This window comes from Amphibalanus amphitrite, unplaced genomic scaffold (genome assembly GCF_019059575.1).
Source record: "Amphibalanus amphitrite isolate SeventyFive unplaced genomic scaffold, NRLGWU_Aamphi_draft 000549F_arrow, whole genome shotgun sequence".
Classification (NCBI taxonomy): Eukaryota; Metazoa; Arthropoda; class Thecostraca; order Balanomorpha; family Balanidae; genus Amphibalanus; species Amphibalanus amphitrite.
This window is the reverse complement of record NW_024882043.1, coordinates 34,054-50,272: the sequence shown is the minus strand read 5'-3', so window position 1 is coordinate 50,272 and position 16,219 is coordinate 34,054. Positions and strand designations below refer to the sequence as shown.

Here is a 16,219-nt window from a genome sequence, read left to right as displayed (position 1 = left end):
GTTACATGAGACTAATTCGTTTTATCTATGTACGTCAAACGGATCTTGTTTGGCTCACCCGGGCTGACTCCTCGACGGCCGATAATTCGCATCACAAACGGAATAGGACTAGGGTGACCCGCGTGCTCCGCAACTCGAAAAGGGATATTTTCGATCGGCGGGTGTTCGGTTGTTCTTGTGTCGGTTGGGTTATCTATCCATTTCGGTCGATTGCTTTTTGACGGCTAAACGTTTTGGCATAGTGTAATAAATAAGAAGTGAAGACACTTCACCAATGCATAATGCAAACTCATGTAACAACTTTTCTTCAGCTGGAAGTGGGCTATGTAGATACTCACGCTGCAGTATGACGTAATAAAACGTCATAAAACGTCACTCCCTATTCCCTAAATCATTGAACTGATTGAACGTTATCCTCAGCCTACATCATCGTCTTCCATGCCCCGTCATAATGGATTTTTTAATTGACTTAGACATGAAAACCCACGTTTTTTATTTCACTAAATGAAGGTAAATAATCCCAGTCTCTTACAGAATGCCTTGGTACACACAAAATCAGAGGACATTGATGTGCCACAGCCCGATGAAAGTCCTACTCGATCTAACTGCGCTCTAACATGCTGAAAATCGTATCAGCACTCACTCTTATTCCGTAACGTTACTCTCGAGAACCCACTGTTTTTATTGCATGTATGGTCGCTTACTGAATGCATTGTGACAGAACCGGTATGAAAATATTCAAAAACAGAGGACATCATAACACCACCGGCTCCTAAAAAGTGTAGGGTATTTTGACAACGTCTCTAAAACATAACCCATTTTGATCGGTCCTATGAATGACATAGACTCGAGAACCCATGTTTTTTATTGCATTTAATGAAAGAAAATAATCGTATCTTCTTATAAAATGCGTGAAAATATTCAAAATCAGAGGACATCGATATGCCACAGCCCGATGAAAGTGCTCTTCGATCTAACTGCGCTCCAACATGCTGAACATCGTATCAGCATTCACTCTATTCCGTAACGTTACTCTCGAGAACCCACCGTTTTTATTGCATGTATGGTCGCTTACTGAATGCATTGTGACAGAACCGGTATGAAAATATTCAAAAACAGAGGACATCATAACACCACCGGCTCCTAAAAAGTGTAGGGTATTTTGACAACGTCTCTAAAACATAACCCATTTTGATCGGTCCTATGAATGACATAGACTCGAGAACCCATGTTTTTTATTGCATTTAATGAAAGAAAATAATCGTATTTTCTTATAAAATGCGTGAAAATATTCAAAATCAGAGGACATCGATGTGCCACAGCCCGATGAAAGTGCTCTTCGATCCAACTGCGCTCCAACATGCTGAACATCGTATCAGCATTCACTCTATTCCGTAACTTTACTCTCGAGAACCCACTGTTTTATTGCATGTATGATCGCTAACTGAATGCAATGTGACAGAACCGGTATGAAAATATTCAAAAATAGAGGACACCATAACAGTACTAGCCCCTAAAAGTGTAGAGTATTTAAACAAAGTCTGTATTATACGAGTCATTTTGATCGGTCTTTTCCTTCACTTTGACTTGAGAACCTATGCTTTTTATTGCGCGAAATGAATGAGAGTCATCGCATGTTCATTGTTCCTATTGAATGCATTATAATATGAAAAATCAGGGGACATCGATGCGTTTCAGCCCGGTGAAATGCCCAGTTGATGAATAGCTGTTTGGCCCATTTTAACACTGCGTCGGCATTTACACAGCTTCCGAACGATATGCCTGATAAGAGAACATGAATTCTTAGGTATTGCGAGCTGTGGGGCCTGTCCCTGTGTTTTACGCTATACCCAGTCTGGCATAAAGAAGACATTCTTAGCTTGTGAAGATGTGTAATAAAAATAGGTTTTTGGTCTTCTCATTATGTTTAAGTGATTTTCATTTCAAGTTGCGTGTAGAGGGATTTATTTTCAGTGTTTTGTAGAAAATAAGGGTGAATTAGCTGTTAAAACCAACACTTATATAACTACAAGCTTGGATAGTAACTAGTTTCTTGGGTTAGAAGTTTTCACTACAGGGATGAAACTTTTGCACTACAATGACGAAAACGTCATCAATCGTCATCAGATATCGTTGATTTTCTGTCATTTGGTGACCTGACCTTGAGAGGCGGGAGGTTCAAACCTGCATACCATGTGTAAAATTGATGAGGTCAGCGTCAGTCAGCGCGGTAGTGATGTCAATTACGGAAAATCGGAATACCGATACCAAACCAAATACCAACCAAAACCACGGGAAAATAACGAAACCAAACCAACTTGGGAACATTTTGATTAATGATTAATGACCTTACCCTCGTAGTTTGAAAAAGTTAGATCAAAACACTTGTTTATTAATAATTTCGAGCACAGCTCTTCATCAGAATACAAAGCTAAAAATGTCACGATAAAAATCCAATCTTAGATTAAGATTGGATTTTTATCGTGACATTTTTAGCTTTGTATTCTGATGAAGAGCTGTGCTCGAAATTATTAATAAACAAGTGTTTTGATCTAACTTTTTCAAACTACGAGGGTAAGGTCATTAATCATTAATCAAAATGCTTTAATATGATCCTCGCACAAGCACTGAGAAACTTAAACAACTTGGGAACATGAGGAAAATACCAATTTTTTACCGATTTCTTAGCCTCTTAAACATTAGCGAGGGTTCATGATACCAACAAAATACCAAACACATTAGGATTGAAATACCAAATACCGAGTTGGTATCGGTTTGGTATCGGTATACCAAAAAGTTGGTATCCGATTGACATCTCTAGTGCGCGGGCTAATTATAGAGCAATGGGCATTTCAAACCTGCCATGTCGGCAAAAACCGTTGACCTTTCATGACCTATAACTTTGACCTTAGACGTCACCCAGGTCTAAACTTGCTGGATATGTTTGTGTTTTTAGGTGCGCCTAAGAGCCTACCAAAATTCATCAAAATCTAAGGGGGTCGTGTACATGCGTGATCGATTTGACGTGGAATGACCCTATAGCTATAATAATGAGTCTCACTTTCCGGGTTAGTGCAGCTCGATGTTAGAATGGCTATAAGAATCGACAAAGGAGTTCTCACTAACACTTACAAGTTACAAGTGTCACTTGCTTAGTGCGACTTTTAATTTGGCCATGATGTGGCTATAAGAACAAAATCGTCAATTTCAAGTGTCACTTGGCTAAGTGACCTTGTAAGTAGGGCTATAAGAACCGGGGCCTGAGCTGGATTTGGACAAAAACTGCTAAGACGTCAATCAAGTCTTATTTTATCCCTGTGTAGAACTTGACTAGCACCCTGGCTTTTTTCCAGGTGTCGATGGCTTTGAAGACCTCGTGAATTTAAACCCAGATTTCATTAAGTTCCAAGACACTTTGTTCTCGGAAAATGCCAAGACCATGGAGCGCGCCATACAGACTCAAGATGTCAACGATAAACTGGATCAAGTGATTGATGAATTTCTGTGCCTTCTCTGTCCTTATTTTCTGCTGAAACCAGCCCAAAAGGCCATGGAGTGGCTCATTTACAGGTGTGTAGTCATACCTGCCTTGACCTAGGAATTTCTCCTGCATGCTTATTGCAATCACGGAGTTTCATCAGTCCTCTCCATTGTTCGTCTGGTTTGCTGATGTCTGCATCTGTTTTCATTGAATAGTGCCTTTGTACATTCACAATGCACTTGCTTGTTTATGGTCTTTTTTGCCTTCTGTATTCTGGCTGTCTCAGATCGTCAGCAACCCATTACTATGTTCGGCTTGATACTTTGCTTCGTCTACAGATTCCACATTCAAGAATTCAACGTGAATGCTCTGCTCCGCTGCATCTTTCCGTACCACGACACAAACATCTTCGCGCGAGCGGTGCAGCTACTTCAAATACAAGACGAGACCGACAGATGGCACTGGCTGCAGCCGCTCCAGGACCCCGGCGTGCCTCTCAGCAAAGGGGCGCTCTCGGCGCGCTGTGCCGACAACCCGGCCTTTATGAAGTTCCTCTGTGTCATGAATAAGAAGCTAGTGCAGGTAACATGTTTGACTTCGACTCGTTAGTCTCTGTGGCCTGTTTGCGAGCCGCGAGTGACTAAGCTGTGGTGCATGTCAATGCGCATCAAATGACATGTGTACTTATTTGATTGGGCTGGCAAATGTGGTTGTACATCAGAAAGAACGCATTTAATTAACCCTCGCCCGCATTGGTATTTGTCAGCCGTGAGCGTATAGGTCCAGCGTATACACTGTAAAAAAAGTTTAGCTCCCTTTGCGCTAAACCGGTGCTACTAGGGTGGTATTCAGATGCTAAGAATTTATGATGCTTAAAATAAGCAGCATTTTATAAAGCGGATGCTAAAATATAGCATCACATGCTTGATATAAGCATGCTACGATAAATGGATGCTTGGTTTAAGCTCCCGTTATAAAATAGCATAATTAATTATAGCACCTTATAATAATGAAGGTGTTGCATACTAGCACCCCATTTCATTATCTTGGAAACATCAATACATGGTGCTAAACATCTGCTAATTAGCTCCTTAGGTGCTAACGTTGTGCTACACTGAAACACTGTAAAAAGATTAGCACTTTTGGTGCTAAACAACTGCTATTAAGGTGCTTAGGATTAGCACCTATTCCGATAGAACCCTGGCGTACAACCAGGGCACTGAAGCTTCAAACGTCACACACAGATGGCGCTGTTTCATACGGCTTTGAATTACTGCGATTTTTGATTTTTTTTGCACCACTGATATAGTTGCACTTTTTTTTTACGTTTTCCAAGAGGGGCAGAAGTAATTTAAATAAGATGCATCTTCAAAACCTCTGCAACATTCATCACGTGACTATTGGCAACGCTTTTGTTCCGAAACTGACAACTGAAACCAATTCAATTCATTATATATGTAGGTCACAAAAGCAACGGCGAAACATCGTTGCTTTCCCACGCGATCGGCGTGACTGGTGGTGGGAAAAGTATCGTATTGACATCGTTTGGAAAATGTGGACGCCTACATTTGTAGGAGCTCATCTCCCTTCATGGTGTGACCACCTGTGATCGGTAATGATAAACTATATATATATATATATATATATATATATATATATATATATATATATATATATATATATATATATATATATATATATATATATATATATAATAAATAAAAACTCAGCATATATCGGACGTTTCGTGTTCGGTTTAACACTTAATCGGCGATACTCTCTCTCTCTCTCTCTCTCTCTCTCTCTCTCTCTCTCTCTCTCTCTCTCTCTCTCTCTCTCTCCTCTCTCTCTCTCTCTCTCTCTCTCTCTCTCTCTCTCTCTCTCTCTCTCTCTCTCTCTCTCTCTCTCTCTCTCTCTCTCTCTCTCTCTCTCTCTCTCTCTCTCTCTCTCCTCTCTCTCTCTCTCTCTCTCTCTCTCTCTCTCTCTCTCTCTCTCTCTCTCTCTCTCTCTCTCTCTCTCTCTCTCTCTCTCTCTCTCTCTCTCTCTCTCTCTCTCTCTCTCTCTCTCTCTCTCTCTCTCTCTCTCTCTCTCTCTCTCTCTCTCTCTCTCTCTCTCTCTCTATCTCTCTCTCTCTCTCTCTCTCTCTCTCTCTCTCTCTCTCTCTCTCTCTCTCTCTCTCTCTCTCTCTCTCTCTCTCTCTCTCTCTCTCTCTCTCTCTCTCTCTCTCTCTCTCTCTATATATATATATATATATATATATATATATATAATATATATATATATATATATATATATATATATATATATATATATATATATATATATATATATATATATATATATATATATATATATATATATATATATATATATATATATATATATCTATCTATCTCCCTTCATCTCCCTTCATGGTATATATATATATATATATACATATATATTGGATAAAACAACAACCGATGACCCAAAGCATCCTGCGTAATGACTGCTCGACCGTGACTCTTCATGTCCATAGATGCTAATGTTATGCTTGCACTAGTATGTTGGGGTATAGCATGAAGCTATTTGCGTGCTAGCTGAAGGTGCTAAGCGCTAAGGTGCTAAACAAGTAGCACCTTCTGAGGGCTTGTTTTTGACCCTAGCACCCTCAGTGTGCTAAAAAAATACACCCTCCAGGTAAAAAAATACACTAATTTTTTATCACCCTTCGGGTCTTAGATATGAGGCACTATTTAAAAAGCATCTTGTTAGCCCCATACAGTAGCCATGGTGCTACGATGTTTATGGTGCTAAAAATAAACAACTCAAATAGCACCCTCTTAGTCTGCTTAATTTAAGCCGGTGGGTGGTGCTCGTTTTTGACCATGGTGCTAAAGTGCATTTAGCTGCTTGGAGGTACTCAACTTCTTTACAGTGTAGGCTGAACCAACGTACACTGTAAAAAAGTTTAGCTCCCTTTGCGCTAAACCGATGCTACTTTTTTTTTTCTTCAAACTGATCTTCAGTATGTTGTTTAACGTATACTTACTTCGCCTGAGTCACTCACTCACTCACTCAACCGATGCTGCTAGGGTGCTATTCAGATACTAAGATTTTTTGATGATTAAAATAAGCAGCATTTTCTAAAGCAGATGCTAAAATATACCATCACATGCTGTATATAACATGCTTCGATAAATGGATGCTTGTTTTAAGCTCCCGTTATAAAATAGCGTGATTAATTATAGCACCTTATACTAATGAAGGTGCTGCATACTAGCACCCCATTTAATGATTTTGGAAATATCAATATATGGTGCTTAATATCTGCTAATTAGCTCGTTAGGTGCTAACGTTGTGCTACACTGAAACACTGTAAAAAGATAAGCACTTTTTGTGCTAAACAACTGCTATTAAGGTGCTTAGGATTAGCACCTATTCCGATGAACCCCTGCACTGTAAAAAAGTTAAGCACCACCAAGCAGCTAAATGCACTTAAGTACCATGGTAAAAAACGAGCACCACCCACCGGCTTATGTTAAGCAGACTAAGGGTGCTATTTTTTAGCACCATAAAATCGTAGGACCATGGCTCCTGTATGGGGCTAACAAGATGCTTTTTAATTACCTCATATCTAAGACCCGAAGGGTGATTAAAAATTAGTACCCTGGAGGGTGTATTTTTAGCACACTGAGGGTGCTAGGGTAAAAAACCAGACCTCAGGAGGTGTTACTTGTTTAGCACCTTAGCGCTTAGCACCTTCAGCTAGCACGCAAATAGCTTCTTACTATACCCCAACATACTACTGCAAGCATAACATTAGCATCTATGGACATGAAGAGTTACGGTTGAGCAATGTGATGCAGGATGCTTTCGGTCATCGGTTGTTGTATTATCCAATATATTTAGCTTATCAATACCGATCACAGGCGGTCACACCATGAAGGGAGATGAACTCCTACAAATGTAGGTGTCCACATTAACGAGACGATGTCAATTCGGAACTTTTCCCACGACCAGTCACGCCGATCGCGTGGGAAAGCAAAGATGTTTCGCCGTTGCTTTTGTGACCTATATAATGAATTGAATTGGTCTCAGTTGTCAGTTTCTGAACAAAAGCGTTGCCAATAGTCACGTAATGAATGTTGCAGAGGTTTTGAAGATGCACCTCATCAATATTACTTCTGCCCCTCTTGGAAAACGCAAAAAATGTGCAACTATCAGTGGTGCAAAAAAAAAAAACATCAAAAATCGCAGTAATTCAAAGCCGTATGAAACAGCGCCATCATGAAGACATCATCTGTGATCAAAACTAACACGATAGGTATTCGTGATCAGCACCCCGGAAAACCCCTTAACAGCCACACTTTACGACTTTCTAGCAGGTCCCAATTTTCCCGACGTTGGGTCATTGACCTGACCTGGAAGGTCAACCATTGACCTAGGACCTTAAAATTGGGTATCATCGGCTTCCTCTCGTCACGGGCAACATGCTCGTTTTCGAAGCTCTAGCTTGATCAGGGGGCGAAACGGCAAGGGGGGTCCGTTGGACCCCCCCTCCCTTGTACGTTCGCGGCTGGAAAAGCACCAATACGGGCGAGGGTTATGTTGCTCATGTCGTGAAGCAAGAGACCCCATTTAGGTGAGAACGAACTTATGGGACACCCTGTAGCTGACCAATCCACTTAGGTATATTAGAACAGAAACGCTACGTCCAGTGTTGTCCAGAGCTTTTCCAGTGTTGGCAGCAGGTAGGCTACTCCGGTGGTGGCTAAAATGCAGACGCTAGTCGCTACCTAACATACAATTGCATGATCGGAAATGATTGGACATATTTTGAAAATTTGTTTTCCATCTTTCTACAGCAGCCAATCAACCCTCGCCCTACTGGGCCTGCAGGCCAAGAAAAGCTCAAAAGTAGTGCCAGGAGACTGTGGCAGGTGTCTGTGGCAAGACCACATGCCAGGCAGCGCCTCGGATTCGAATTTCATAAAAGAATATGTTGGCAATAAATCGCAGCTCGTCAAAGCGGAGCCCTGTTTCGGTCTCTTGGAGCCCCTATGGGCGCAAATTGACCGCAGTCGGCGCGCCCTAAAGCTCCAATAAACACACAAACAAACCTCTTGGAGCTCACTACTCACCTGGTCAGCTCACCTGGCTGGGTTCCCATTTCCGTTCTGAGCCCAAAACATGGTTAGGAAAAATGATATTTAGGAACCCTGATCAAAAGACGCGCCAGCCCAGACAGAAACACGGCGCACATGATAATTAGTAATTACCATGCAATATGGTGGTTGGAATTTGGCGTCTTCCATGAGCACGAACATATGATAATATCGACAGCGCAACATATTTATCATTGGTGCCTCCGTAACGCGCGTATGTCTAGAAAACTGCACAACCGTCAGTCAGTGAATTCGTAGAGAGTCTCGCCCAGCGCATTCTCCAGTAACTTCTTGAAGCCAGCTAAGTTAGTTGCGGTCACAACATGCTGTGGCAAAGCATTCCACGCAGCTATTCATCTCACATTGAAGGAGCGTCTCCTTACATCGGCGTAAGACGTCGGAATGAAAATCCTGTAGCAATGACCTCGCGTGCTGCTGTGTGTAGGACGTTCAAACAAGTCAGGGACATCTAGGTAACTCTTGCCATTAAACAACTTCCAGCACTGAATAAGATCTGCCCTCAGCAGTCTGCCTTTGACTGAGAAAAGCTGCAAGGCACGTAGTCTACCGCCGTAGTCAAGTGTCTCAACCGAAGCGATCTGTTTGATCGCCTCGGTTGAGACACTTGACTACGGCGCATGTCAGATCGGTGGGCAAGCTTCTAGCCTGCTACGCTGCAGAGCAGCAGGGTTGAAACGTGGTGGTGGGGCTTGAAACTCGTGAAACGCAATGTTATTGTTTGTTAGTATGGGCGCAAACTGACCTTGTAGTCGGTGCGCACCTAACCCCCAACAAACGAATAACGGTTAGTGTTCAATGATAACGGGCAACAACATAACATTTTTTTTTGTGATTCAAGGAATAGATTCTTGTGAATTGGAATGAAGACGGAAGTAAACAGGGTCTACTTCGTTAATTTCATTTGTGGCAATTTGTGTTAAAGAAATGAATAACTGATTTAGCTTTGTAATGCCATGTAATGCTTACTGTTATATGGTCAATGGTGATTACCTAGGTACAGGTCTCGCGAGATTAAGCGGTAGGTTTTGCACTTTTACATTTCCGGTTATATCTCAGAAACTAATCGATCTACGATGAAGCCATTTTACACGATCATGGCCGGCTTATTACCCAACAAGTCGATCGCATCTTCAACACTTAAAAGCTTATGACGACGAAGATATAACCTGAAGTACACTAAATTTTCTAGGTGCAAAACCTACCGCTAAAACCCGCGAGCCCTGTACAAGATGATTAGTTAGGGCTGATGGGCATGGTTTGCCTGACCAGCCTGACTGTGTGTGTGTGTTGTGCTATGTGCGTGGTGCTGTGTGTGGAGCAGTGGTGTCGCCGAGTGGCCGAGCCGGTGCCGCTGGGGTGTGCTGAGCTCTGACCGGCTCCCCTGTCCCCTGTCCAGGTGCACGGTGGCCGCTCCGGCGCACTGGAGGCGCCCGTGGCGCTGTTCGCCGGCGTCCTGTGCTTGGCGCTGCAGCGCACCGAAACTGTCACCGAACGTCAGGTGGCGCTGCTGGCGCCGCACGTGCTGCGCTGCGTGCGCAGTCCTCTGACGCAGCTGCGCGCCGCCGGCTACCTGTTGGCCGGCCAGCTGTCGCGGCGCGCCGGCCTGTCGGCAGAGCTGACCGCTCGGCTGCTCACGGCACTGGTCGAGGTGGGTCGGAGCCTGTGTCGCCAGCGGCCGCACCTGTCACCCGGTCGGGCGGCCGGGGAGACCGGTCTTAGCAGCCAGACGGACCAGCTTTTATAGTATACTAGAGGGACAGCATAACATTATGTAACATTACGCGCAGCGTAATAAATCAAGTTTCATTGTATTCGGCCCAGTAGCAGCCGAGTTAATGCAAGAATAAATTTGGTGACTCCTCTTGGCCAGCGGTGCTCTGCGCCGGTATTCATTGTCAAAGGTCAATGACCTCCAGCAATGTTTCCGCTCGTGGTTTTGCCCAGGTGGGTGACGGCACGTGATCGCCTGAGGCGGTGGGGTAAAAAATATTTTCGTCATTTAATGTTCAATGCAATTGCTGCGACTTTTTACAAGACCTCCTCGTCGTTGTTTTATTTCAACGACTGGTCCCCGAGTGGTGACTATTCTCACGCAAGATAGGATGAATGGAGCTAGCAATTAAGCCCAAAAACATATCGAAAATGCTACAAAACACCTCTTTTGAAGGAGATGAATTGAATGGTTTTGGAGCCTCACGAAACATGTTTCAGATATGACGCGTCACACAAACTTACGCATAGAGACTGTGTTCAAAAGTGTGAGCGGCAACTCCGCAAGCACTTGTTGACGAATGAAAAGCGTAGGCCGTAGGTACTGCCCGGTCGCCATAGCAACAAGTATGCGTCACAAATTTCGAACACTATCCGAGTGCGCCGAGTTCGACTACATCGAAGGCGATGGGTGATGGTTGCCAGCTGATTGAATTAATGAAACGCGAATAAATTCAACTTTTGTTTGATGTTGCTAGTAAAATTGTTTTTATTTCAAATATCATTGAATTAGTTTTTGTAAATAAATAACTACAAACGCCTCTGTGCAAAGTGTTTCAAGAATAAATCAAGGCTTATGAAAATCGTGAGTAGGGTTGGGAAAAGCAGGAAAAAAGGATCATGTGACTGCCAAAGGTCAGTGGCTTGCTGGCTCTGATTTCGCTCAGTTTTGCAAGCGGAGAAACTGAGCCTAAGCCGCGTGCTCTCTGCCCGGCGCCGGCCGCGGCCAAAATGCCGCAAAGATGCACCCACCACGTGCAAACCGCCGAGCGCACCCCCACCAAAATTTAATACGACAAATGGTTGCACGCGTCCGACTCGGCGCCAAAATTTCACCCCTGCAACCCCCACCGTCGCCTCGCAACAGCCCGCCAAAGGGAACTGACGCGTTACATACATACATACAGGGTGTCCCATAAGTTCGTTCTCACATTATGTTTGCATGTGAAACAGAGTACATTGCGTTTTGGTATATTTATGACCCCTCAATGTGCTCCCCATTTAATAGGCAAACACATGAATACATGCTGCGGCATGCCAACCGACATGTTTGGCTGCATAGCAGGCTTAAAGTTAACCCAGACTGACTTGACATGCGCCGTGAGCTCCTCGAGGCTGGAACAGCGCTACGCTTCGACGAGCCTCAACTTCAGCATAACCAACAAATTTTTATGAAATTTTGATCCGATGAGGTGCCTGGCATGTGATCTTGCCACAAACGCCTGTCACAGTCTCCTTGCACCGCTTTTAAGCTTTGCTTGACCTGTGCACTGATGCACTGTCTTGCCTGAAGATGGGCCTACGACCTCCCGGATGCCATTTTCTCCTCTATAAATGTGTTCATACTCGCGGTTCGAGTTCAGCTTGAGGGCTGAAATTCCTGCTAGATGTTCTTGGAAAAGCATTCTGCTTCCCAAAACTGTTTCTGGGTTGTCACTTGTAACTTGATCAACTCCAGAACGCCTATAACCCCACAACACAGTGACCCTGGCCTTTTGCATAGGAACATAACGGGACGAAATGAAGGCCTCCTCCTTCGCCCTTATGGGGTTGTTTTCGGGTTTGGACGGGTGTTTCATCTCGAATGTGGACTAGTTAGTCCAGATGACCTGGTTGATGTCATCAGCCCTCTAGTTTTGTTTAGCCTCAGGCATAACGAAACTCATGTTTAGCCATTTTAAGACGTTTTTGACTGTTTTGTGCCCTCCGGTAAGCAAAGCTTAAGTCACCTTGAGTTATGTACCCCGAAAGAACACTCTTAGACAGCTGGTAATCCATCCTGAAAAGTCTGTTTACCAACTTTCTAACCCTTTGACCTTTTTAATGGCCACTTTGGCGCCACACAGTTTTGGCCACTTGGCTCATTCCTGAGGGCTGGCTAGAAAGAGGATAAACTTGCAGTGATTGACTCCCAACAAATCATCGGCGTCACTTGCTGACTGTGCGTCCAGTTAGCGATGGATATTGGCTACAGACTGGTAGGCCTCAATCACCCTCAATCGTCACGAATGGTCACGTGCTGACTAAATACTGAGACGTACCCGTATCGGAGACCTCTATGTTGCGGCGTTAGCCGTCTCTGTAGGAAGCGGGCTCTCTAGCAAAAACTATTTTGTCTACAGAAATTAGCTACTGTGGAGCATATTTCTACCAGCCATGGCAACCATGTAAGCTCAGTTACGAACCAATGTCAACGTGCCTTTAAGCAAGAGAGCATAAAAACGTAAAATTTAGGTGAGAACGAACTTATGGGACACCCTGTACGTACCTACAGACGTTTTGATTTTTACATAGGCAAATTACGTGCAGCGTAAAGAGGGACAGCATTACGCGCAGCGTAACAAATCAATTTTCAATAAACAGCGGCGCCGCCACGCTTTTATGAGCACTACGTACACCCGCATGCTGGTTAGTGGTATAGGCTCAGGCACGACACCCAGGGTGGGATGAAAATTTTCCCAAGTTCCAAGGTGCCTATTTCTATTTATAACATCACCAAAACCTGAAAACTCTCCGGATTCGTCCCACTGATTGTCGAGAAGTCAACATTTTCATTTAAAATAATACAAAATGAGTAAAACGAATGATCTAATAAACACCCAGCTGACCAAGGGAAAGACGGCTGTCCCTGCCGTCCCTCCCTTGGCTTCGAACCGGTTGCAGTCTGCAGAATGATGTATGTAGTTACAGTTGCACTTACACTATGGGGGCCTGGGGCAGAAGCATGCCTTTCCAGCCGGCGAGTTTGTGATGGTGAAAATTTTCTTCGGGACCACCTTCATAAATAGCAATTTCGACTGTTATTTGAAAACATTTGTCCAACTATTCTGTAGTCAGATTAATCCGAAGTCCTACTTAATCCTTTTGTCTGTTTAGTCGAAATGGCTTGAATACAATAAACAAAACAAAGCAACTCAGATTCAGACTCGGTATTTTCATGTTACCTATACACTGCCTTTCTGAAGTTGTAAGACTCCTAATGGATACTAGGTCCTGCAAGGTTCATTTCCCTGTGAAAGCTCCTCTGGGAGTGAGGGCATTGAGAAGTTGCGACATCTGAAGACCGTGCAGAGGTTCATTTTTGACTTCATAGGTCAGTGACCTGATCTGACCCGAAAATGCGGTTGGTGTCAACAGATCCGGCTTGATTCAAAGGTCAGGTATGCCTAGCTTCAGATCACCGGCGTGTTCGGATCTATCGCGAAAAAAACTATGGAGGGGCGGCACCTGCCTCCCCCCTCGGCCGGCGAGGGTTAAGGCTCTCAGAGACCAGTACAGGGCCTGCAAAGGGCAGTTTGAGACGTTTAGATGCCGACTTGGGCCATCAGAGGCTAATGTGGGTCCTTACAGGCCATCATGGGCCCTCAGAGGTCAGTGTGGGACCCTAAAATACCTGCATGGGCTTACCGGCATGGGAAAATACCGGCACGGGATCTGAGGGCCCGCAGTGCGGGGCCCTCAGATCCCATGCCTCAGATCCCATGCTCAGAGGCACCTAAAGGTTAGTCTTGGGACCCCAGAGACAGAAATGATGTCACCAGAGGCCGGAGTGAGGCCCTCAGACGCCGGCTGGGCCCTTGAGGCCGGTTTAGGGGCCCTCAAATGCCAGTGGAGGGCCCTCAGAGGTCAATGTGGGTTCTCATCCCTCAATGTGGGCGCTTGACCGCCACTGAAGGGCCCTCCGAGATCAGTGTAGGACCCTCAAAGACTGGTATGGGAGCTGTTAATAGCTCTGGCGTGGGTTTCTTGAGCCTCGTGACAATCGAATAAGGGCCAGAGCCCCATACACCCATGGGGGTCCTGCCCATTGGTTGTTTGGGGGGGGGGGGCAAATGATATGATGGCCCCCTGATTAGCCTTTGGAGGGGGGAAGGGCATGGTCCTGATCCCCCCTCTGCGACCGCCACTGCACTGAAAGTGCGAAGGGGGAGGGGCAGATACCCACAGACATTGCTGGCCCCCAGCCTGTTTGAACCGAGGCAGGGGGCACGGTCACCGTGGCCCCCAGCTACTACGCCTGTGACGAACTATGCCGACTCCAAGCAGATCCGGTCAAGCGTTGGTCGTTTGTATACGCATTCTCCTGCACCTTACTATGTAGTATTGTCTTATTCCTTTTCAGTGCCCGCTCATGTCCCGCGTCTCGTATTCAACAAAATGCTGCCACCAGGACTCACAGTTTTGTCTCTGATATGGTTTCCTTCATTGAGTGAAGGAAATTGCGGTCAATAACGCTGTAGAAACAAAAGGGAATCTTCATTAAAGGGCAGGTTGAATAGTCGTCAAGTTCTGGTGTTTAGCCCGCGCCCCAGTGGCGGTCTCAGCCAACTTCGCCCTAGTGAGGGGGGGCATATGTTACCACCCACCTCTAACTCAAAAACTAAGAGGGATAGAAAGACGCGGTAAAAAGCAGTCGATAGCTCTCAATGCGTACGTTTGAAAGTATTTCAGTCATTTTTCACCTTAGAGCAATATTGGGGTCACCAGAGGTCATCAAAGGTCAAAATTTGCCAATTGTCATTATATTTTTCAGAAAACATGCCGCTATCTCAGGACACTATGGTAGCTAGAATAACGCAGGGAAGAGCAATCGATAGCTTTTGAACTCTTCTTTTGAAAAGATTATTATCAATGTTGACCTCAGGTCAACGGTTTGGCCTCCAGAGGGCAAAAAGTCCAAAAATAGCTGTTTTTACGAAAAGTGTTTTTCGACAATCACTTTCGACTACAAAAAGTCACGACATTTCTATTGCCAGAATCGTGTTCCTCTCGCCGAGACGCGTCGAATGAACTATAATTTGACCTTGAAAGGTCAAGTTGAAAATTTGACCTCAGGTCAAGGTCATGACCTTACCGGAAAAGGTCATGTTGCATATCAGTCGATGCGTCTCAACAAGGCAAACACAATGAGACCATCCCCAGCGTTCTATCTCTTTCCAATCGCGAGTTATTGGCAAAAAACTGTTTATAGCCTCAAGTGACCTCGTATGACCTGTCTAGAGGCTATCAGCAAAAATGACACCTTGGTCATCACGAGTGGACTAAATCATTGTGATTCTGAAATATTTGGACTGTTCCGATGCGTACACACGGATCTAGAGGCATTTTCATTTTTCTCAATTGACTTGTAATGGAAAGGTTTCGCCACTGACCTGACCTTAGGTCACGGATATAAAAAATCCGAGATATACAAATTGTAGGCGCCCATAACAGCATGCAATCCACCAAGTTTGAAACCTTTCTGACAAACACTGCAGGCTGGACATGATTGCAAACTTTTTTTAGGCTTTGTCAGTTAACTTGACCTGGTGACCTGACCTGACATGACCTGGGGTCAAAAATTTCACACATTGTCCAAAATTGATGTACCAAAAGCTACCCCAAGCGGCGCGGTGCTACGCGCCGCGGTTTTTTATTCACACGCAAAAAACGCGACAGGGTGGTAACATATGCCCCCCCCCCCCACTGGGGCGAAGGCTAATTAGGGTACCGGGTGGTAGGAACTTACAGACAGACACTAAAGTCAGCAAAACGTTAGGCGGCACGGGCGGACATCGATAGCAGCGCCTCTATCGGTCAA

General features: G+C 44.6%; 1 protein-coding gene across 1 annotated transcript in view; it reads left to right on the top strand.

Annotated features, from left to right (window-relative positions):
• The window catches only part of LOC122393709 (HEAT repeat-containing protein 1-like), a 47,122-nt gene that overhangs the window by 13,321 nt on the left and 17,582 nt on the right, over window positions 1-16,219 (top strand). The window contains exons 3-5 of the mRNA XM_043389954.1: window positions 3,354-3,570; window positions 3,820-4,063; window positions 10,046-10,297. Coding sequence (XP_043245889.1) covers window positions 3,354-3,570; window positions 3,820-4,063; window positions 10,046-10,297 — 713 coding nt within the window. The remainder of the gene's footprint in view (window positions 1-3,353; window positions 3,571-3,819; window positions 4,064-10,045; window positions 10,298-16,219) is intronic.